The sequence below is a fragment of the Bombus bifarius genome, unplaced genomic scaffold (genome assembly GCF_011952205.1).
Source record: "Bombus bifarius isolate JDL3187 unplaced genomic scaffold, Bbif_JDL3187 scf7180000008058, whole genome shotgun sequence".
Taxonomy (NCBI): Eukaryota; Metazoa; Arthropoda; class Insecta; order Hymenoptera; family Apidae; genus Bombus; species Bombus bifarius.
The window spans coordinates 729,480-754,595 of NW_022884422.1; the positions used below are offsets into that span (position 1 = coordinate 729,480).

At 34.9% G+C, this 25,116-nt stretch overlaps 4 protein-coding genes across 4 annotated transcripts; all 4 read left to right on the plus strand.

The window, feature by feature from the left end:
* The first annotated feature begins 300 nt into the window (after positions 1-300).
* On the plus strand, positions 301-7,689 carry LOC117208228. Its single transcript, XM_033449215.1, has one exon. It carries the CDS (start codon positions 301-303, stop codon positions 7,687-7,689), a length of 7,389 nt encoding a protein of 2,462 aa, XP_033305106.1.
* A 1,891-nt stretch (positions 7,690-9,580) lies between these two features.
* Positions 9,581-12,297, plus strand: LOC117208240. Its single transcript, XM_033449232.1, has 3 exons — positions 9,581-9,665; positions 11,206-11,302; positions 11,997-12,297. The coding sequence occupies exons 1-3, from the start codon at positions 9,651-9,653 to the stop codon at positions 12,239-12,241; spliced, it is 357 nt and encodes a 118-aa protein (XP_033305123.1). The 5' UTR covers positions 9,581-9,650; the 3' UTR covers positions 12,242-12,297.
* A 1,446-nt stretch (positions 12,298-13,743) lies between these two features.
* On the plus strand, positions 13,744-19,080 carry LOC117208229. Its single transcript, XM_033449216.1, has 3 exons — positions 13,744-13,809; positions 15,699-15,765; positions 17,404-19,080. The coding sequence occupies exons 1-3, from the start codon at positions 13,744-13,746 to the stop codon at positions 19,053-19,055; spliced, it is 1,785 nt and encodes a 594-aa protein (XP_033305107.1). The 3' UTR covers positions 19,056-19,080.
* Positions 19,081-22,675: 3,595 nt separating this feature from the next.
* LOC117208241 (shematrin-like protein 1) lies at positions 22,676-24,013 on the plus strand. The gene is made up of 3 exons (XM_033449233.1): positions 22,676-22,832; positions 23,502-23,646; positions 23,959-24,013. Exons 1-3 carry the CDS (start codon positions 22,815-22,817, stop codon positions 24,009-24,011), a joined length of 216 nt encoding a protein of 71 aa, XP_033305124.1. The 5' UTR covers positions 22,676-22,814; the 3' UTR covers positions 24,012-24,013.
* The last annotated feature ends 1,103 nt before the right edge of the window (positions 24,014-25,116 follow it).

Here is a 25,116-nt window from a genome sequence, read left to right on the forward strand (position 1 = left end):
AAGAGCCATTCGTACACAAAATGCGTGTTTCGATTACTTCTTCCTTTAGAAACTTGTAAACCTACCCTGTTACAAGATAATTCGTTTTATTTATCGTGTCACGGGGATATTATTCAAATTTGTTTGACTGCAGTAAAGTGATACTGACTATAATAGTTGTCTGACTGAAATAAAGTGATGTTAAACTTCTCAAACGACAATTCCATGTTCCACTTGTTATGGTATTGTGCATAGACAAGGATTACGCAAATTGACTGACTTATCTTTGCTCAAGTGCAATGGCAAGCTCACAATAGCGCAATGAATCAAGTGTTGTTAATGCTGTTACTGGTGTCGGTTTTCGGGTCTCAAGGGAAATCAGTGTCGGATATTTCACATGGTTCAGGAAAATTTACCAAGGGGTCTCCCACAAATGGCATCCAGCCACAACCCAACATCTCTAAAGAAGAATTCTTTTTCGCAGAATCATCAACAACTGAGCAAATCTCAACCACTGTTTCTCAAGAAGAAAATCAGAGAGAATCTGATCAAGAATTGTCTGACACCAGTGTATACAACAGAGTCCAGAATCCAACGGACAATGAATCTTCTATAGATGATTCTTCTTCCGAAGAAGAAGAGCCTGATGGACCAGCTGATCACGCGATTCCTTATTCAGAGCACGAAGAACCGAGAAACGTTCCAACAAAACCGAAATACACTGCTCCAGGTGAATGGGCCAAGCCACCAAAGGACAAAAAAGTTCACTTAGAATTTGTACCAACGAAACTGTACGCTCAAGTGAGAAAAACTCATACATTGAGGAAGCTGCCTCGAAAGAAAGCTATAGAGAACGCGAAATCTGAAGAGGAGAAGGAAAACGCAGCAAGATTAAGGGCAGTGGTGAAGAATACTAAAGTGAACACGGTTTATACGGAAGAAGGCTACGAAGATTCTGCGTATGATCATGCTGGACATATCAGAGACGCTGATTTTCACGAAGGTTACGCCAGGAAGTTGCACGATCATTTAGATCTTAAGAAAAAATCTGAAGACGATGATTATGATGATAATCACGAGAAAGAAGAGAACGAGACAAAGGATAAAAACTATAAGAAGATTAAACCAGAGGAGTTCAAGGAGTTTGATGAAGATGATAGTGCTCCTCCTAAAACGAGTGCAACGAGCAAAATCAGTGATAATGTTTTAGTAAATCCAAAATTAGTTGCTGAAAAGGGAATAGAGAAGCTGCAGGAGGATTTGGAAAGAGAAGCTGAAGAAATGGAGAAAGGGATTGAGATAAGTAAACTGGAGAAAGTTCAGACAACCACTGATATGGAAACCTCAGCTGGATCAAGGGAACGTGATAATTATGACAGAATGAAGGAAAGAAGAAAGAAAACGGATAAAAAACGAAGAAAATTGTCATCGTCTGAAAATGTTGAGAATTCTACTGCAGCGTCGATGCATGAGAATATAATTTCTACGGATCGTACAACGGATACTACGAGTGTCATAAAAGATTTGGAAAATTGGTCTCAGAATTCTTCAGGGTTACATAAATACAAAGTCGATAGTAAATCTTCGCCTAACGTCGATATAATTGATTTTACACGCACTGAGGAGAATCCAACGACTGTTAGCTACGGTCAACTCTTCTGGGATTATTTTAAAACAAGGCAGGATCAATTGACAACCACAGAATTTCCATTGATATCGGAATCAACGACTTTGAATCAGAATCTCGCACAACCTCCCTATATTAGAAATTTGAATAATTTTGTACCTTATTCTGTTTACGAAGAACCTACGACCATATTTCCAATCTTGGAACCTGAGATCTTAGGTGTTCAGGAAATAACATCTGGCCATAGTTCTGTGGATTCGGCATATTTAAAAAATAATGGGCAGAGTAGTGAATTGCTACCTGTGGATAGCGCAAGTATGGACGAACTGTGGCAATCGATTAATTCCGATGAACAATTAAAAATGGAACCACCTTCCTTTTTAGAATCTCATAGTGATAAGATACTTATGAATGATCAAGAAATTTCATTATTGAATTCCCAAAAGATTTTAAACAGTAACGAAGAATCTAACCAAAACTTTGACAGTTCTCTTTTCAATCCAACGTTAAGTTCGGTGAGCAATCGCAAACCACGTTACAAAATTACAATTAGAAACAAATCAAAAGAACCTCAAAAACCCTTGAATCTTAACATTCAATCTTCAAATCAGGAATCATCGACATCGAGTATCATAAACCAACAACTGACCGATATGACGACTACGAAGAAACCTGTCTCAATGAATGAAAATTACATGAAAGTTTTGATGCACGTGAAGAACGAAAAAAACCTGAAAAATGTTCAACATCAGCATCCAAACAGTCTGTATCGAAATCCTCAACATCCAAACAGTTTACAACCTAACAATCTTTTTCTGTCTAACACTGAAAATAATCTACAAGACTTAACTATACTGAGACCCCCACTTCCTCAAAAAACACCAGATTATTATTATTACAACGTTGTTCCGCGAAGTAAACCGGAGATCGACACCACGCTGTCTGACTGGAGCTCGATTCCGGTTTCTCAACAACGTCGTCAGGTATACAAAAATCCTAGAATGTATCGGATTTATTTCGATTTACCACAGATGCAACGACATCCTCTAAATCGCAAGAGAAACACGAAGTCAGCGTCTGATTTGATTCGAGGCGCTCCGCCGCCGCAGAAGGATTTAATCTGGCACAATGAACCGATAGATTACGTAAATCGTGGCGGAAACGGGTCGAAGCAGGGCAGAAACGTTCTGAGACCGTTTCGTCAGGCGTCGAATCTCGACGGGGTTCGTGGAATTCGTGCAAAAAGGCGTAAAAGAAGATTTGTCGGAGTTGATGACGAAAGCGATATCGTGAAAGGCTCGATAGTAAACAATGGCACGTCGAATCGAGGTGAAATAGAACGAGCAGCGAAAAATCCATCGATCGAGAGAAATTGCTCGCAGAAAGTGACACGCGACCTGGAAGTGGGGCTCGTTCTGGATACGTCGCAGGCAAAACAGTTTGAGGAGAAGAAATCGAGACATTGTGGGAAGGATTGGGGAGAAGAGTCGCGTGTCGTGGAAAGAGAAAGCATAGATGTGAATGGGTATAATGGGAGGAATGGGTGTATTAAAAGCAATTTGAGGGCGCCGAGGTATGACGATGGAAAGAAAGAGGAGGGAAATGTGATTTATTTGGTCAGGAAGGGGAGGGACGTTGAAAAAAAAGATTTTAAAGCGAGGGATGAATTAAAAGAACGTGAAGAATTATTGGATGAAACATCTAAAGTGTCCGGAAGAAAGAAACGAGAATTAAATCTGATTGATTTAGTAAGAAAGAGAAAGGACGTTAAAAAGGATGACTCTAACATGGCGAAAGAATTAAAGCAACGTATAGAATTATTAAATAAAACATTTCAGGTGACTGATGGGCAGAAAGAAGAAAAAGTGATCGATTCAGTGGAAGAAAAGAAAGATGTTCATGAAGAGGTTTCTAAAATAAAGGACGAGTTAAAAGTGCATGCAAAATTATTAGACGAGGCACCAACGATAACTGAGGATGTCATAAACCAGGAAATAAACAGTCGTTTTAACGAAGAAACGAATGAAAGTAAGGAAGATAACGATAAAGAAATTAACAAAGGGAAAGATGACGAAAACGAAGAACATATTGACGTTGATGTCGAAGTTCCAGAGTTCGATTACGTGGAAGAACTAACCGAGGAAGATCATGCTGATGAAAGTACTGCTACCACAGAAGCTACCATAAATATAGAAAAATATCCATTTTACAATAACGAAAAGATGCCAACTCCATCTGCTTTAAAATACGCGGTAGATCCTAAGAGATTACCTACGAAAACATACGGAGCCATGGACTTTTACAATTCGAGGGATGCTTATATGCAATGTGACGAGGTGGAGCCTAATTTAAAGGTATTACCAGAGAAAGAAGAACCAGTAGGAAATAAAGATCCGGAGGGGAATCTTCCTCGTCTTAAAGGATTAGGAGACAAGCTCGACTGTTTCAAGGCTAAATACTTTGACGAAGATCCATTCGATAATCCCTTATTTCTAGAGAAACAAGTGGAAGATCCAGTTCCTCCAGCTGAAATAAATGGCAAGCAGTTCGTTTCGAGAATCATGATGTTCCCTAAAGAAGAGGATGATCACGTGATACAGAAATCTTCTAGGAGGCCAGAGAATTATCGACAACTTCGAAAACACATTTCCAATCCCATCGTAGCTCAGAAAACAAGGCGAATTCGATATAAAATTTATCCAAGAACGACGCCAAGAACAAGAAGAAGACCTGAGAGTTATAGAGTTCAAAGTTCACGGACTAAGTATACGAAAAATTCTAAAAGGCCACAGAAAATTGAGAGACGTCCTGTCACATCTGCCAGTGAAATATCCTCGATAAAGCTTTCAGATAGTATACCATATCAGAGTCAGGTTTATGAGGACGTTATGGGTACCATAAAGAATTTAGCGAATTCTTATCAGGTTCGTGAGACGACAACGATTCCAGCTTCAGACGAAATTACTTTAATGGATGATACAGTGGATGATGTTAAAACGAATTCTAGTACAAATTCGACGAGTTACAGGAAGAGAGAGAAAGAGAAGAATAGTGTGTCGATAGATATCATGGATCGTCCGAGTGATATGAGAATTAATATTAAAGGACCGATGCCTAAATATCAGAATAGGTACAGACAAAGTGTGTACAAGAGAATTAGAGTTCCACAGAAAAGTCGATTAAGGGTTCAGCCGGTACAGAAACCTGTAATTGGGATTAGAACTGTGAAACGTCGTCGAAAAGTCCGCATTTATAAACGGGATCTGAAGGATGACTTGAACTCTAGTCGTGAAAGAAAATTATTAGTTGCTTCCATTGAATTGGGCTCACAGTCGGCGGAAAAGAAAGAAGACAAAATAGGAAATAGGTTCTTGAAGTGGAAGGAAAATGATTATCAACTAAGAAACTTGGAAAATTCGACGATTGAGGACGACAAAGATTCTTCTACTCAAGAAAATTCAATGACTTCCACCAAACTTCCAAAAACGATCGATACAAAGAGAAAATCGAAGATTCTGAATAGTGTAACGATTAATTCTTCGAATAATAAAGACGATCACGAAGAGGAAGAATCTCAAAAAGTTGTGTACACGATTAAAGACAGGATAAGGTACTCGAAACCAAAAGGTGATCTTTGGAATGTTGGCAAATTTGTGAATAAAACTATGGTGGAAGAAGACAAGAGACGAAACGAGCCAAGGTATAATTATATTAGAAGAAAGAACCCTTCAAACCAAACATTAACCACTACAGAGAGTTCTTTGTTGGACTTGACTAATAAAATTAATTGGACAGAAACTGTGACGACCACAGATAAAGTCAATGAACTCGACAGTCAAGAAATTGTGAAAGAAAACCGCAACGTAGAATATATGAGCAATAATACCAAAGACGATTACCAGAACAAATCTGAAAATTTTACTAATTTTAAATATGATCTAATTAACCAGTCAAATGAAGAAGGTGTAAATAAAACAGGAAGTGGTTATGCAGTTTATGAAAGTGTGAACGAAGGTGAAGTAACAACAACCACACAGAAGCCACAATTGTCGACTTCTACTGAATTCTTTAACTTGGAAAGCTTCCTGGATACCGATCCTCCAAAATATGGAGAATTATCAAACGAAGACTTCGAGAAATCATTTTCATTGAATACTACTAATAGTTCTGATGAGAATAACAAAACTTCAGACTCTACGAATTTCAATGAAACACAGAAGGGAAACGAACATGAAAAGGAAAAGGATGAAGATACTTCGAAACCGTTTCATCAATCATATTTTTCCAATGAAGAATCTTCGGAGAAAGCACAGACAGAGACGAAAGTTCAGTCAAGCACAGAATCTTCTGAAGAAAGCAGCGTCGCATCGAAAGAAAGCGAATCAGAGGAAGATCGAACGTCTTTCTCATATACTTCTAGGCCATCTTCTCCAGCAGAGAACTATGAAGATGAAAAATATTCGCAGCTTGGTCCACGTATAAACAAACCAGCCTTCTATCATCCTCCATTTTTCAATTACAAAAGATTCCATCCAAAGGAAAACTCCGAAGAAACGCAAGAAAGCAACGAAGAGAAAGAAGAATATGTTTTTCCGTGGTATAAAGACAAAGAAGACCGACGGAAACGGAGACGCAGTCGATATCGCGATAAAATGAATTACGAATACGAATATCCATGGGAAAGAAGAGAACGTTTAGCACGAGAAGATAGAAAAAGAGAGGCAGAGAAGCGTAAAGGCTTGCTAAGAAAATTCAATGATGAGGAGGAAGAAGCAGAGGAAGCCTCTGCTACGAAATATCGAACGAATACTTATCCACGTGGAAGATACCGATTTTGGGGTCGAATAGATAGTGACACTTCAGAAGATAGAACTTCAGATAACATAGAAAGTAGCAGCGAGTATCGACCAATAATGAGGTATAGCAGCAGATATAATTCGAGAAATATTAAGCTACCTCTGGACAAACAATTGACGAATATCAAATCGAGAAATATAGAAGAAATTAGTAGATCGATCAAGAAGACTTTGGAAGACAATTCAGAGGAGATGGGAACGTTGGAAGAAACGAAGAATGATTCGTCACAGGAAAAGAAACTCGAAGAAAAAGAATCTGTGACTTTTTATAAATCTAGAGGTATTTCCCGAGGAATGATTGTTCCTGAAGATGTGACATTAGTCCCAAGCAGGAAAACAAGAAATAGAGAAAAATCGATAGATAATAGTTCTATGGATACCTTGTTTGAAAGTAGAAACTCGAGCGAGTTGGTGAAGAATACTTTAGACAATTCCGAGCCTCGAATAACCGTGGTCGAGAGTCCTCGAGAAATTGAGAATTCCACGAAGCAGACAAGCAAGAAAAGACGAAGGCCATCGAAGAACGCTATTTCTACAATGGAAACTGTGACAAAATCTGCCACTGAAGCTAATCGAGCTCGTCGAAGACAGAAACCTTCTTCTACCACGGTTGCCACGGTCGAATCTACTTCTTTAGTTGCAACAACGACGTCAGCTTCTAAAATTGCTCGAAGGAGAAATCAGAAGAGTAAAGATTCGAAGAAGAATTACATTTCTAACGTCCTGAATAAATCTGTCAACGAAGCTAGCAACGAGACAGATACTTCGAGTAAAACTGGTACAGCGGAGCAGCATTCCAGAAGCAGAAAGAAGAATCAAACGAATGAATTAGTGAACGAATCGGCAAAAAACGACAGAAATCAAGAACTATCTGTAAAAGGTTCTATAAAACAGGAGCATCTAGAGAAGGTGAACGATGGTCGAGGAAAGAATCAAGGGAACGAAACTATGGAGGAAAGATTGGTTGACGTGAATCAGAATAAGGAAGCAGAGGAATCGAAGAGAATATTTCTTCCTGTCAAGAGTGATGAAAGGTTCGATTTCAAGGACGCTAGGATAGAAACCTTGAGTGACTTTGATAAAACTCATAATGATTACGAGATTGGAAGCATATTGAAGACAGATGCGAATTTTATACCTCAGAACAGAGCTCTTCAATTGACCGAACAAAGTTCCAGGGAAATTATTTCTACTGTTTCTTGGATATCGGAGAATTATGATTTTTAAGAATGCTTATTTTTTATTTGTATTTTATACCAGTACTTTAAGGTCTTTTTAGTAGAGTCCAGAGAAAAGAAGGAAAAATTGAAAATCGTGCTGTTGCTGAGCTAATTGGGAAAGACTTATGTAGACGAGTAGAAATTGTTTGGAAAGGATGTTAATGACACGTTAAGATGATGTTACTCTCATTAGAGATTACCATTAGAGTTTCCTTTCATTAACCTGACATATTGAGAGAGTTTTGTGTGATACGGTATTTTAGAAAGGCGAAACGAATTTGAGTTATTTTAGTGATTATGAGTCACTTATGAAACAATTTGTTTTAGACTAGTTTTTGAGGGCAAGTTGGTAAAAAGTATATCACGTTTACCTGTGCAATGTTTTCAGACTTAAATAACTTGTGGAAAGGAAATAATTATAATGCTGGAAGGATGGAGATCGAACGGTCATATTCATTGAGTGTAAAGCAAGAGGCGACTAAAAGAGATAGCGCAAAGAAAATGTGAAGAAAGAAATCAGGATGGAACGTTTTAACAATTCTTTGCAAACTATTTTCTGTAATAAATCGAAATTATTCTAACTAACATTTAAACAAATTTGTTACAATTATAATGACATTAATTCTATAAATCTTTTACTAAACGAATAAAGTTACATATTTGGTATCGTTAGTTCTTTACCTATTACATGTACATTGTACATAAATCAGACTATTTGAATAAAAATGAACGTTGCACAAAAAACAAGAAAGTCCTTAAAGAATCCTTAAAAAAGTTTTTAAAAAAATTACTAAAATATTTTCACTTAATTAAAAAAATTCCATAAAAGATCTTAAGAAAATTCATAAAACATCCTTAAAGAAACCTTAAAAAATTCTTGAAAAATCTTCATAAACAATCTTTAACGAATTTCTAGCGTTTTACTAACATGTTAATTATTTCTTTCTACAATTGATTATAATCTAAATTGTTGCGCTCATTACGTAACATCAATCCTTGTTCTAAAGTGGATATCCTTGATCCAATTCAGTACAATAGAACGTCACAATTTCTCCATGGAATTTAGTAAGTAACTTCTGAATCATTCTTCCGTTTATCGTACTGCAGACGTGATGAATGATTCGTCGATGAAGAATGATGTACTTGCACTTAACGATTATTATGCAGTTTAGAATAATGATCCATGCTATTATATTAATTACTCGATGCTTAGAAAATAATCGTCTTATTAAATCAAATGCACCTATGAACTTCATGGTCTGAATATCGTTATGGCTAAGAAACTATGTAGGCAAAGTAATTAATTACTAGTAATTAATGCGTGAAATAGAAGTATCTTATACAATAACTGATCGTATGAAGATTAATCAAAATAGCCTTTAGTATTCAATTAACGAGATCTTTAGCTATATTTAGATATCTATTTCGATACTTATTTGTTGTAATACAATTTTCAATTTCTTCAGTCAGAAAAGTGGAAATATTTAGTACAATAACTGAGTGTATAAAGATTAATATAAATACATCTATTCTTTAGTATTTAATTAATCAAATTTGATAGTGAAATTATATTTGCTGGACGATTGTAATACCTATGAGGCAACAAAATTTTCAATTTTCAATTTGTTTAGTGAGCAACGTGCAATGAACAACTTTCAAATATTTCCCAATCGGAATCAGATTTTCCCTGATAAAAATACGAATTACAGAGTATTTACCTTATTCTGTTGGCACGACCGACGTGAGTGGTAGCTGGACGTTCACCAAGGTTAAGGTGGACGATATCCTCCATTTAGGTACGTACTGCATTCTAATAAAATCCTGTATCGATGAATAACACTCGATACTGAAAGGGAATACAAGCCTTTGATTGGCCAACTGCGAGACCGAGCCCCGTATATAATTCGATCTTTAGTTTCGTGCTTTAGTTTCCTTCTTGTCTTGCAAAGTGACTACCAAAAGGTCAATATGATTCCTTTGAAGGTATGTCGTCGCACTTGTGCTCGTTTTACATAAGAATAAATAAGAAAGCACTTCGTAATCATCTAAAAATGGGATCTTAAATGAGTGGTGTTCCTTAACAGTATAGTTATTACATTTATTTCTAAATGACGACTTTTATACATATATGAGAATATATAAATATTAATTTCCTTAGTGAAGTGCGATAAAGTGTTATTATAATAGTGTTTTTGACAGAAAAGAGTTAAACGATATAAAAGATTTAAAATAATGAAAATTATTTAAACGCAATGATTGTTCGTTAAAATTTTCGTTTTTCTTCCAAATTTAAAATATTAAATGTTACAATTTAATTTCTAATAATCTTTAGATACGTTCGTGTATACTAATCATTTACAAAATATTGAATTAATAAAAGCAAAAGGAAGCGATAAAACATTTCGGTAAACATATGCTTTGATAATGTCAAATCGGTGTTCCTCACGTGATAATTAAATCGGGTTTTATAAGCGTTCGAACTAGAACGAAAAAGAGAAAATAGTCACAGCAACATGACTCGCGTGACTAACGTAAGAGAGGTGATTGTGTTCTCCAAGGTCCATATGTTTCACAGTAATGCTAATTCTAAAAACATGTTTAATGAACTTTGCAAATCGAACCGTTTTGAAGTGAATTTAAACGAAATAATTATTTAAACCAAATTTCGTGGCTGTGTAATTTATATCTGCTTTCCATTATTTGTTAGATTTTAATAGTTGAAATATAATCACTGCCTTACGCGAATTCTCTCGTTTACAGTGTTCTCTAATAACGAAATTAGTGGAAACGAAATCCCGGCCTTGGATTGACTAACAGTAACCTTACGCCGAGCCTATAATTCAATCTTCAAGTTTGTACTCGAGTTTCGTTCTTGTTTTACGATTCGACAAACAGAAAACACGACTACGTGTGCTGAAATAAAAGTAAACTTAAACGATGCATCCAAATGAAACTGTGTATTTTAGCTGCATATATATGTTCCTGCTTTTTCTCTTTCTTTCTTTTTTTTAACAAAAATAAAATCACAGGAGAAAGCGAAAACGTTTAACATCTAACAGTTAATATTTCAAACATGTTTGTTTAACGTTTTGCGAGATTTCTATATTCGAGTAACGATAAGACACTTTGCTTTTTACGGTATAATTAATTTATATTACCAGATAAAAACTAACATGCAAATAATATCATACTTTCTATCGATGACTGTCGTTTACTGCCATTACCTAAGTTTGCTATCGCGAAATTAAATTCGAGGATAATAGGCTTACCTTGTTATTAATTTCTTAATTGAGAATCTGATATACCTGATTAAATTCTGTTATATCGACGAACTGAATATTGTTTTAATAATATGGGAAGATAATTTCTTTGTCTTCAGTATCTGATTGAAAGCACATATAAAAGAGCGATAAAGTACGTTCAGCTTCAAAAATTACATTGATTTAGCCAGCAGAAACAACTAGGATTTTCCCATTTCATTTTAGCGTCTGCTTATAAAATGGCAATAATTAATTGTTTACAGATCATTCTACTGTTAACTATGGTTGGTTTGCTGAACTTATCGACAGTTGCGCCGGACAGCGCAGGAATCGTAGAGATGGTGAACGGATTGGCGTATGGTAAGTCAGTCTTCTTACTTTCCTTTTACATTACATAATATCAAGAAACTTCCTTAACTTTCGTTTCTCTGCGAGTAATTTGTAATTTTGCTATTTCTATGTGTGCATTATTGTTATAACTTCAAATTTGATAAATTTGATAAAAGTAATCAAACGTGTTTTCACATTCGATTGAATCACGACAGAGGACGACACTGCGTTTCGAGAACATTTCGCTCGAATTCCTTTCACTTTTATTATAAACAGTTTATCTTCTGAGAATCAGAGTAGAAGACCACAAATTCCATCATATTAAGCAAGGTTATAAAACAGGATATAAAAATATTGGACCTGATTATACATTTTTATTGCGTGTGATTTAGAAATCGTAGAGATTTCAATGCGCCGAGTGGAGATTTCAACACTTGCGTAGGCGATATCGACTGCTTCATGTTATATCGCTCGGAACGTATAAGATTTAAGTCAATATAAAAATGAAACTAAATTAAATATAAAGTTAGTTAGTATAATTGCTACTTCAAGGATAAAAATATTGTTTAATTTATTAAAAAATTATACGATAAAGTATAATTATTATTATCATTTTAATTAAACTTTTTATCCAATTTTAATTCGATTCACTTATTAGAACTACGATGTTTACTTACGAATTGTTATTTTCCATTATTTACTAATTATTATTATTTTATTCTAGGAGGCATTCCCTACGGAAGCGTAACTGGAATGCTGGCAAAGTATCCAGGATTCATGAGACAACAATTTAATTCCATTCAGGCTCAGCAATTAAATGGATTCGGAAATGTACAACCGGTAGTTGTCAATCCAAATTTTAGGGCAACGAGACTGGTAGGCGTGCATCCGCAACCTGTACAAGTTTACAATGCTCGTGGTGTCGTTGCTCCTGGCGTTGTTGGCACGATCAGTCACATAGGATATTGAATTCCATTAGTTATAAAAAATTTCTAATAAAAAGTACAAAAGCTTTAAAATTTTCAGTATACATTCCAAAAACTTCATTATATTTATTGTCACGTATGATTGTATGTATGTGTATTTAAAAATCATAGTTAAATGAAACTTTTTTAGGTAGTGTCATTAAAGATATGAGAAATCGCTAGAATACTTTTATTCCTCTTTAGCAACTTGCTTCTTAAAAGTATATGTAAGGTAAGTATCCCTTCAATTATATGCTCTCAATCACTATGTAGCAAATGAAAAAGATTGATGGTGATATGACAAGTATATAATTCGGATGTGATCGACAACTTTCTATCTTGTGAATCAGTATTTCCGTAGCGTATACTGTAATTCTATTCCAAAATATTACTTTAAATTAGTTCCTTCCTGATTATACAATAAACTATATTATTACTCAATCTAAATAATAAATTACAATTCTAAGAATGAATCAAACGATCAATTGATACCATTTCTGTGTGTATCAATTATATAGATTCGATGATGATATTCCCGTATGAAATATATAAAACTGATCGACCATTTGTCGATTGCATTAGTTATCAGAAATTTGAGTAAAAAAATTACACGTAATTTCGTTTACGTATGAAATATTCAAAATTGGTTGGACTTATATCAATTGAATTAGGGCAGAAGCGTTTATGGAGAGAAAGTATAAATGACATCGGGTACGGTGTATGCCTGTTAGTCGTCACGAGCTGCACGCACGATGCATTACCCTCTACACGTGAGTACCTATATGAACGCTAATACGATCCTCGTTGACAGAGAGAAAAAAAAACCAACTGTTTCGTAACTGTGAAGATGATATTCGTCCTACATCGATGCACCATGCGGTAACGCGGCTACTTTCTTGAACCGTCAATCGAGAAAATACATTTTCGTTTCGTTTGCCCCTAACGATGTACACCGACCAATTGTTTCTTACATAATACCGCTACCTTTATCGTTTGTTAAACCTGTCAGATTGTCTTATCATATATATTTAATATAAAAAAATATCGTACCGGTACTTTGCATAAACGAACATCATAAATCATTAATAAGGATTAAAAATTAATCGCCGCACGATGTATCGTATATAAATTACAGAAGATGATAAAGTATAATAAATTTGAAACAAGTCAGTGAAACTTCTCGATTAAATTCCGTAAAAGAAGTTTGGGTACGCAAACCTCACAGATCTCAGAGTATGTAATCGTAAAATGAAATTGTCGCCGTTGATTCTAATCGTCGCAACAAAATCGTAATCATTGAGTAGCCATGAAAATTTATTGCTATTTGCAAACAGTGTAGTGCACAGATGCTGTATCAGATTTACACGTGTCAGATAAATTTTAATGAATCGTTCTGCAAACGTCGTGTGTTAGATTCGCACTAATATATTCGCAAGTGCACGTCCTTGCGAGAAAAAAGGCTTAGACGTTGCATAATCGTGCTAATTACGATCCGACCAGAACAATATGAGACAGTATGCATGTACATCATGTTCTGAGAACGTGTTCCACTTGGAGTCAATGCAATTAACTGTAAACGAATATCTATCTGAAGCAATAAATTCCATAAAATCTTCGTCACTGATAGAAAGAAGAAAAAAGGAAACATTGATTGTCAACAAGGTGTTTTATTGTGTTATGTTTCCCAGACGTTTAATTAAGAGAACAAATGTGTGTGTTAAATTAACGGATACAGATTCATATCGATTGTTGGAAAATCCTTTTATCGTTCATGTCGAACGACAGTCGGATTGTTCATTGATCGGTTGCTATTGTTCAATGGAAACTTATATGTCAGCTTCGTTAGAAAATAGATGAAACGTGGGCGTTCTTCGGGTACAACTTTAGATCGCGATAGTGACCATTCATAAGGACTACGGCACGTATAAATCGTGAGTGACCATGTGTATTTTATTGCGATCGCGGTGTACGCCGCTTGTAGAAATTAACTTCGTGAATGAATAAACCATGAATGAAACGGGAATACAACTCCTTATTTGCTTTCTACGCGATTTACTTATTGCCGATTGATACGTGCCGAACAGATTTATGTACTTGGCTTCGTGTAACTTTTCGCTGTAAAGATCATTCGATAATCAATTAATCGATCACTGATGATAATATATCTACATTTATCAGTTATCAATATAATATAATATTTACACATACATATTTGTTGCTATCCAGACAGTATCAAATCAGAATTTAGCTTCTGGTAGATACTATTTGTTACTGGAGATTGATTTGAAAGAGAAAATATTTCTGAAAAGAAAGAATTTTTAGTACTTAGAAAGTACCTACTGATTTCTATAAATGAGTATCTATGCATTAGTAAGCTGATGTGCAGTCATATAAGTCCATAATTACGATCATATGAAAAGTCGCGAATAATAAGTAACAATTCACACAATTATTTCCTTATGCGGACTGCGACGAGTGATACAATAATTGCAATCTATTTTCTTTGGTTCCTTTCATGCGTGCCGCACCTTTCACAATGCAATTTTAATGTTATATAACCGTGGTCGATTATTTTCTCGATTGTGTTCGCTCAGTTTTATTCTTGGAATTCTAGATATTTCAGGAAGCAACAAGTTTGCTACGATCAATTCGTTCGCCATAGGTCACAATCTCGTGGATAACAGGTTCCATGAAAACTAAATGAGAAATATTGATGAGTTTCCATTGCAAGAGTGCTATATCTTGTAAACAAACACGAATACCTGTCATACTTTGATAACTGCTCATAAATAGCGACACTGGTCAATGAAACAAAAAATGAAAAAGTTATGCTTACAAATATTTATCAAAATTAAATTTAAAACTAGTTTATAGCGAACATCGTAATGTATTAAAAAATCATAAGTTATTTCAAACTTAATACAACATTTCTACTCACACTCAAATCTGAGAAGGTTGAAAAATTTAATCCAAATCCGACATCGTAATCGTCTAAAACATTAAGTCAGACCTTAATTCAAAATTTTTATTCAAACTCAAATTTAAAATAATTAAAATCCTAAATCGAAAGCCAATATTACAATCGTGTAAAAAAACTAAATACAGAGAAAACTGAAACAGAAGTGGTTGAATCAAAACATTTCGAAACTCAGAGACGTTCTTCCGCCTCCGCGATTGCCTGCTCGCAAAATTTTCACAATCGGCCATACCACGTGCAAACCAAGTGTGTCATGTATGAAACAGTGCGTTGATCTTCGGGTTTGAGCATGTAGCTTCTCCCATTGCATAATGAAAAATAAAACATCGTATTACAGAAAATTGGCGGGCACGGTATCGCGAGCCTCTCATTACTCGCTCCGTATTACGTAGTTCAAAGGGAAGCTTATATTTTCCTCATTTAAAAAGAGAAGGAAAGCCTTCACTCTTCCCATTGACTATTTTTACTTTAATTTTCATTGCAGATAACGGCGGTGATCGTTAGTCTATGGATTCTTCGGGACAACGTGAACGCGGCAAAAAGCGGACTCAGTAAGTCGATTATTATTCCGTTCTGGGAAACGCTTTTAAACATCACTATGCACACCCTTGAACTGCTTTTAGAACAATGACAATTATTTTTAGAAAGGAAAATTCTACGAGACGAATGAGATCAGTTTTATTTTATTAAATGCGTTAATATTTAGAATCGTTTGATATTAAATCGCGCCGATATTTGAAATTGTTCGCTATAAAATGCACTTGACGTTTACGAATCTTTAAACTTGTTTAATTACTTAGTAGCTTGTTTAAATTACTCTGTTTACTGCTGAGGAAAACTGCAAAGCTGCTTTAATAAATCGCGTAATTCGTTCTATCCTGATTTATTATGGTCAATGGAGAAATTCAAAAAGACAAATTAAACATATTTTGATCTTTGTAAGTATATGTAAATATACGAAATTGGCCAATCTTGTATGAAGTAAACGATGGCAGAAGTATTCGAACAGAGAAAGTGTAATTGACATCCAATATGATGCATGCCAGTTGGTCTTCATGAACGATGCACGCACGTTGCATTATCCACGTGAGTTCGCGAACACTAATAGGATCCCCGTTGACAGGTTAAAAAGAGCACTTTCGCAACTATGACGATAAATGACAATCTTCGTCCTACATTGATGCTTCTCATGGCAGACGAGTCACTTCTTTTATATCTTTGAATCGTGACAACTAATTTATGATTTCCAATTTAAATGTTAAATAATATAGTACATGAAATGTTATCTTTAATTATGAAAATTTCTGGTTTCTGTTCGTTCAGAATTTCTGTGGCACTTCGAATACTTTTAGTTGATGACGATTGTAATAATTAATTTAATAATAATAATAATTCAAACAGAATAATTTAGACAGACTTTCTATTTGCAAATACGCTATTTGACGCAGAAGTAAATTTTTTAAATATAATTGTACAGTAACTCTTTCAAAAATAAGTATCTGTCTATTTAATTCCTATTTCAATTCAACTTGCATGCTTTTAATCCTCATGGACACAATTATGCTAAAAAATTCTTCACTAGTAAATTGTGTAGTACACGTGTAGAACACGGATTTTGCCGCGGGCAAATTTTTTCTTCCTTACTTTCGACTATTCATCACACTCACAATTTCCTTATTGCGCTTGGTTTAGACTTTGGGACTTTTTCTAGTTACACTAAACCATGTTTGCATTGAATGGTGTCTGTTTGCCTCTGGCTATACTTCCAGCTTCAGCCTTCCACATCTACTATCGTGGCGTTTATCCTTACATCCGTAAGCTGTGACATCAACATACTGTATTGACCCGAACATTTGCTTTCTTGTAATTTGTCTCGAGCGTGTTGTAACATGCTTGAATATCAAATTAACGAAACCACTAACAAAGATACTAGCTGTCTTTTCAAAGTCTAAGATCCACGCGATAAATATGTAAAAATGTAAATGGCAAAGGTTGAGATACATAATAATGTGAAATGATTGTATTTATACAGAAAATTTCGAATTAATAAAAAAAAAAAAAAAAGAAACTAGAAAAAAGCTAAAAGATCCCGTCAAACAACATAAAAAGATAAGTCAATTATTTAAATTCTGAAATTCTTTAAAACTATATCGAACCAATAACATCTAAATCGTTTTGTTGCGAAATAGGTACCGAGGTACTGACTTCTTTCGCCAGGAACATCGCGTCGGTCCTGTCAACGACCTTGCTAAACGATTACCAGGATCCACCATCGAACCAATCATCGAGTAACCTTCTGAAAAGAATCCAGGAAACACAATTCTCCTTAGACATTGGCCGTACTCAGCCAGAGAGTTCCGAAATCTCATCAAATACTTCTTTCAATCGTTATCCGCGATATACTCGTGAATCTTCTTCAAACGAAGGAAAACAAACGTTCCAGAACAGTTTCTTAACGAACACACCCCAATACTCGAAATATTACAATTCAGAAGCGTACAAACCATACGAATTCGCGTCGAATCGCGATGCGCGAATTTCTTACAACCAACTGAACGTAGAAACACCTGGGAACGTCAATAGTGGTACGAAAGATAATTCTATCGACGTAAATATTAAGGCAGCTCCTTTGCATTATTCCAATCAATACCAGCAACCTTCAGGATTCAGATACAAATCTGAACCTATACATCAATTATCTAACGCAAATCACTATGCTCAGTTTGACCCTCAGCCGAATTATCATCATCTATCGTCTCAGACACCTGTTAATTCTCAGGAATCTTCAACAACCGAAGGGCTTAACCCAAACGATGAAAACGAGAATACTCAGATCGCTCGAATAACTCGTAGGCCGTTTAACTTAAATTACCATAGTCCCTTTACTACTCCTTATTATCCATTTCATCAACATCCAGGATTCTATTCTCACCATAGGCCCATCGAAGGTGAGAACCAACCTGTGAACCCAAGTAGTGGGCAGGATGAAAGTAACCCGCCTAGATTGATCAATGATCAGAATCAAGGCCAGACCGCTATAGGGGGATACGATTACAGTCCTCGTTTTCATCATAAGCAACCTTATTACGATGGTTTTTATCATGGATTTCCTGGATTTTACCCTGGTCCTTTTAACGAGTCTTTTTATCGGGGAAACGTGGAACAAGGTGGTGGTAATGGAACATATAGTCCTTATGATCCTTATAATCCGTTTTATTTTCATGGTTCAAAGTTTGGTCCTTATGTTCCTTACAATCAACCCTATTATCCGAACTTTAATGGGCAAAGAAGACCCGTGGAACCACAAAATCCACCTGAGAATCAAGGACATCCTGAACAAATAACATCACCAGAAAATGTACAAGGTGATGTCAATTCTACCGGATATTATCCTCCGTATGGTGGATATCCTTATGGCTTTCCACCATATGGACCCTACTATGGTGGTTTTAATTTTCATTCCTATCCTTTGGCACCGTTTCATGGGTTACCTTATCGTTTTGGCTTCCACAATTATCTATTTCCAGGAATCAAACCTGTACCTTATTTGAATTTCTATCCAAGTAGTTATCCACTGGTTCATTCTTATCCTTTCGGTGGATATTATCCTTATTATAAACGACCTGCGGTAACTGAGAAACCTGAACAAACGGAGAAGGCTAATGAAAATCATAAAACCGGGTCAGCCCCCAATAGCGAAGCTGAAATGTTGTCTGAAAGCAAGTCGGAAGAGGTTCGATCTCTTACTTCAAATGGATATAAGAAGCGCGCTTCGTTTGGACTTGTGACCAAAGAAAGAAATAAAGTAGCGAGTGATCGATCGTTGAATCAGTTATCTTGATGTAATTTATAATTATCACTAAATTGTGGATTTTTATACAAAATATATTTTTTATGGGTATAGTTAAAGAAATAAAATTTAAATATAGATTTGTTTTAAGAATTATGACCAGTATTTTATTTTACATATTTTATATATATCTGTATATTATATACATTCTAAATTTCACCAAAAACTACAAAAGAATTCACAATATAATTATTGTAATATGTTAGTATTTATGTATTTAATGTAAGAAACATTTGTATGTATCGATCATTAATTAAAGTATTGTGGACATTTTCTCTTTCCTTTGTAATTTCCTTATTATTTTCGCTACTACTGACCCTCTCCCAATTCTTTTAATAACATCGGTGACGCATACATTCTCTCAATTGTGTCAATCACATTGTTGACACGTATGATGCGCTCCCTCAATTGTTTCAATCTCACCGGTGCATTGTCGCAACTATTTTATTTTTGTGTTCATCATTGCAATCAAAATTCACTATGAATTTCATAATGAGTTTGTTTGAGTCAATTTTATTATATCAATTTTATTATTTGGGTTAATTTCTGTGAGTCAATTTTATAATAAAAATATTTTATTACTTCTGCGAAGGAAAACGAGGAGGATAAACAGAATGAAATAGGCAGGATAAACAGGAAAAATGGAATTTCGGTGTGCAATAGCAAAATGATCCTTCTATGATTAAAGATATATGTCCTTTGTCCTAGATGATTGCAACAAATACTTACCTAGCGATTCATTAAAATAGTCACTTTACATTCATCGAATCATCGAATTCTATTGGAAACCGCAGCGGAAAATTTTCAATGTGATTATAATTACGACCTGTTCTCAGGTCGCCTCCGACGTTGGAAAAATTTAATTGAGGTCCAACAAGGTGTTCCGACGACTTAATTGACAATTTATCTGACGACTAATCCGACGACACGTGCCGTAACTTGGCATTGCTCAACGAAACGTTCCCATACTTATGATATACAAAAAAGTTCCCATAGCTCTAGTTGGCCTTATCCTGCAATTACACGCCGTGCCCATCACGCATGCCAACTATTACGGTCTAATAATTTTCGTGACCTTCGTAAAGATCTCTTATATACGCAAATGTGACCTATCAATCGATCATTAAAGATGACACGATGCAATTAAGAACTTGACATTTATAATATGTATGGAAAATGTATAGATGCAAAAACGTAGAGAATGAAATATGATATAGAAAAATATATAAAATATCAAATTTATAATATTTAATGGGTGAAGTAAATCTTTATTTAGATTGAAAATTTCTATTAATTGTATCCATAAAAATTTGTGTAAGCACCCTTAATCCAGTGATCAAAGATAAGAGATAAAATGACAATTATCCGTTCAGAAGAATCAATCGAATCCTGATTGTCCTCCAATGGATCATTTGGTTCCAGAACGGTAACAACGCAATAAAATTGATATATTGTTTTCCCCTCAAGGTGAACAAATCGTGATACGTAATACGCGGAAAATCCTTCATCGTTCACAACATTGCCGATCATAGATTCTGGGGAAGTATTTATCGTGAAAACAAGAAAAAAGGATCACGTAACTGATGGAATTAGATTCTGAATGTTTTTGACGCGATGATTAAGGCGAGGCTGATTATGTATCATGCAAATTAGCAACAATATCGCTGGCAATAGTTTAATATCACTCAATAACGAAACTGATTTTACATACATATATATGTATGTATGTTGGTCATTCGAGCAGGTTTCTACTTGATCAGTTGTGAAGATTACGAGTCACGACTGCAAATGCTCAACCAAACCAAACCTGTTGGTTACAATTTGTGCACAAAGTTATATAATTAAATGGATCGATAAATCAAGCAGCAAAACACTAACGGAATACGTGATATGTCTGATGCATATGCAATAATTGCACGCGATAAACGAAACATTCGACATAAAGAAATGCAGCAGGTATTTACGAATCGTGAAGTCACGCAATTCTTTTCCAGAGAAACGAAATGATTATTCATTGCATATATCAATTACGCGATTATGTTATAGAAGATGTGCTGCGCATTTCCTCGAGTCATCGATGAATTTCAATGCGGTGTAATATACTTTCGATTATATTATATATTTTACCGATTCGTCCAGTCCATCGAAAGGATTCGCTGAATAATTTAAAATAAAAAATGGAAGGAAAGAAAGGAACGAGAAAAATTCATATACATTCGTGCGAACACCAGAATATTTTTGATTCAACGAATCCAGTTGGGCAACGTTACGCTCAATGAGGCTTACAAGTATCGCACATTAACTGCAATTAATGACAGACACATCCTCGGTTCCATGTGTGTCGCAACGATCATTTTTTTTTCTCGATTTCGTCCCGCGACCCATACCGTGTAATTTCACCATTTTGTAACGTGTTCCCCTCTTCCATGCTCCTGTTACACAACCCATAACTTTTCTTCTTTCTGTCTCGATCACGATACCCACGATTGCATCTTCTTTCGTCGCATCGTGCATTCGTGCACACACTGCCCTTACTCGAGTAATAATTAAATTATCCAACAGCGTAGAAATGACTAGTTGAAAATCTTGTTTTATTCAATAACTTCTACTATCTATTATTAGAAGATGATTAGGTAAATATTAATTATTAATTCGTACACTGACACAATTCTGACTATTTATCTTCTGAACCTTAGAATTACCAACTGATAATTTTTCATAGTAATTTTATGAATTTGCAGCTCTTATGGGGAACTAAATGATTTTTAAGCTTTCTAAGATTTAAGATCTAAGATTTTTAAGACACAATATGGATAAAGCTATGCATAATAATTTCCTATGCATTGCGTATTTTCTCGCATATTTTTTACGTCGATTCCCTCAATTTTATACTTTAGAAGTTTTATTCCGAGTTTTAATTTCGGCGCTTTATCCTTAGTTTTATTCTCAACTCCATTAGCATATCTTAGTCAGATAGATAGAATTCTAGCGTTAGCAAGTTATTTTAGGAACAGCGTTGATTACAAAGTGACACAGTAGACCGTGTAAATCATCACAAGAATGACAAGAAGAATAGAAATTCATACTATTAAAATTGAGATCGACACGAACACGATAATTTCAGCTGTCATATATCAATTCGAAATACATGACTCGCTTCTAATCACGTTATATTCTTGCTTTGCAAATGCATGAGATTTCCAAAAAGAAATCCAATTTTCCAAATCGAGTCGCCAGTTCAGGTCTCGAATAATAAGTAAACCCATTCTTGTCGCGGAGGACCAACTAATTTAGCGGGTCCACGGAATTTAGAATGCAAATATCACGACAACGTTCTTCTGGGTAACGTATTCTTCTTTCCAGGTACGTAAGAGGCATTGGGAAATTTAATGGAAGGTTTCTCAGACGAAAAGCGTAGATTCCTCGGCAAATTTGGATGTCAAGGCACTGTTCACAGGGCGTGCACACGGTTGACCACCCCGAAACACCGTTGTTGCATCGTCTCTCTTTCATAATGACGTGTTGCATTCGCATAATCCCAGAGTAACAATACCAGTCTTTGCTATTAGTGTTAACAGAGGGAAGCCAATACGAAGGCTGGGAAAATTGCTGATGGGGGCCGTGGCGGAACTCGCCTTTGTTATAAAAGAAACGGAGACCAACGTTGAACGGACAGTGGTACACTACTGACAGATCGGAAAAATTAGTGCAATTCCTCGAGGAGATAACAGGTGTGTCAGCTGACAGAGAATGGCTTGCTTGAAACTTGTGAGTAAAGAAATCATTATGCCCAACAAAGAAATAAATTGATCAATTCCATTAAAGATAATTTAATTTTTGAAAAATCACACACTAATAGTGCATTCATACTAAAATGATGAAATTTTGGAAAATGTTGATCAATTTGATTTGTGAATAGCGTTATCCACGTGAATATATCATATAGGGGATAAAAAAATTAATTTTCACTCGTTATTAAATTGATAATTGACGCTTAAATATTTTATTTCTTATTTATTTTGAAAATAATATGCAATCACTGAATACTGCAAGTGCAGATGGTTTTCTATATTCTATTTCGACAAGAGAAATTTTTATTCAAATTTTGTTTGGAGTATTTCTTTTTTCCCTTCATAATGCGACGAGACGTAAATGATTTATACATCTTCAGGTTATGTGACTCGTTTTTCGTACTGAGAATTTTTTATAGTTTTTAAGAAGTTATATCTGGAGAACATCGTAAACTTAAAAGGAGGTATTACATGGGGAAAAAATACACAGGTAAACAAGTGTAAAGGAATATGTTAGTGTATAAACGAATTTTTTAAAAATATAGTTTCGTGGAATTGAACAATATATAAGATTTGTGACATTTATTATGCATGTATATAATGCATGTATATTTATGCACATTTTGAGGATGATGTTTCTTTCTAGTACACAGTCCTGCTGCTGGCTGTCATTATTGGCATTGTCGCTGCGAAACCAGGATACTTAGGTGGATACTACGGCGGATATTATCCTTACATTTATAGCTACAGATATCCGTTCTACGGATATGGCCACGGATTCGGACATTATGGTAAGAGTACAGAATGCATGAGAAAATTTAGAACGCGAAAAAGTGCTTTCAACGTCAATGAATTTTTTGTAAGCTTTAGTTGACATTCCATTAAATGTTATATCATGTGAGATTTTATATTTCTAACTATATTATAAAGTAAATTTTGTTAAATTTTTATTTGATTATTGCTTGAGATCCTTTCTAACAATTATTGTAAAATGGACAAAATATTCATCGACGTTGCACATTCACGAGCAGAATTATGTATCATAAAATGAACAAAATATTCATCGACGTTGCCCTGTCATCCTAATCTGCTTTTCCCCTTAGGCTACCCCTATTATGGTTATGGTCACGGATTCGGTCACTATGGCTATCATTAATCGAAAAGACGACTGTTTGGATACCACGATACCCAAGGAAGAAATATTTTAAAACCGATCTATCCTCGTACATTCGCCAATTTTATAATCGAAATCTTCTTTTATACAACAAGCTTTACTGCAAACTGCATTTATTTTCTATTAAATAATATTCTCGAAGTTCTAGTTATTGCTAAAGCAATGACGAAGATGTTTGTCAAGTAAGCGACTTGAACTGTAGTTGATTAAATTTTATACTTTCATCGTCGTTAAAAATGTTGTGCAAATGAAACAAATAAAACGTAGATTTCAGTGAGATTGTCGTGTCTGGAATATCTTATCATAGAGCCTTACATAAACCTTTTCTGTTACACAGTTCTTTACGAATAATAATAATAAAATTGTAAACCTACTTGTTCGATCGTTTCGTGAAAGTATCATTTAATATAATTTTTTTACATATCAGTATCATTACGTTTGCTTACGATCACTTCTGCAAGTGGACAAGAAAAAGGAAGACGAAACTTTAATAATAATAAGAATACATATATATATTTGTAATAAATATTACAGTGCATTTCGTGAAACTCTAAAAATCAACTTTTAATCATAACATTCATTACTAAAATGAAAACGAATTCCTTGAAAAAGGAAGGTTACAGTTACAAAAGAAAAAGGAGGAAATATAAATAAATACATCATAGCGTCTAAATTGAGCAAATACTTAAACTTAAAATTCATTGCATGATAAAGGACATTAAGCGTAAAGTAGTGATTTCATAGAGTTTCATAATATTGAATCATGAACTGGCGACTGATCGTGAATCACGAAAATGCAGCAGAGAATGTGACAGACACAAAAAGTGAGAAATATGACACTTTTATGTCTGTCACAAGCTACCTGATATCGGAGAATAGACCAATATAATTTGAGATGGTCGAATATTTTGAAAACATCGAAATAAAATTCCACGAAGTTTAGTCGGTATCTTTGTCTTGGAAATTAGATACTAATGCGATATTCATATGTATGAATTCCGACGTTCTGCTTGATATTACGAAACGTTATAATACTTATTTGAAAAACTTCGAATTTGTTGCAATTAATTCACACAATGTAGAGAAG

What these genes read in the sequence shown, in the direction of transcription:
- LOC117208228 (XM_033449215.1), top strand. Translation starts at nt 301, where the DNA reads ATGAATCAAGTGTTGTTAATGCTGTTACTGGTGTCGGTTTTCGGGTCT.
- LOC117208240 (XM_033449232.1), top strand. An exon ending in GGTGAACGGATTGGCGTATG is followed by an intron (nt 11,303 to 11,996) that starts GTAAGTCAGTCT and finishes ATTTTATTCTAG; the next exon opens with GAGGCATTCCCTACGGAAGC.
- LOC117208229 (XM_033449216.1), top strand. Translation starts at nt 13,744, where the DNA reads ATGAGACAGTATGCATGTACATCATGTTCTGAGAACGTGTTCCACTTG. An exon ending in TGGAGTCAATGCAATTAACT is followed by an intron (nt 13,810 to 15,698) that starts GTAAACGAATAT and finishes TTTTCATTGCAG; the next exon opens with ATAACGGCGGTGATCGTTAG. An exon ending in CGCGGCAAAAAGCGGACTCA is followed by an intron (nt 15,766 to 17,403) that starts GTAAGTCGATTA and finishes GTTGCGAAATAG; the next exon opens with GTACCGAGGTACTGACTTCT.
- LOC117208241 (XM_033449233.1), top strand. An exon ending in CCACGGATTCGGACATTATG is followed by an intron (nt 23,647 to 23,958) that starts GTAAGAGTACAG and finishes TTTTCCCCTTAG; the next exon opens with GCTACCCCTATTATGGTTAT.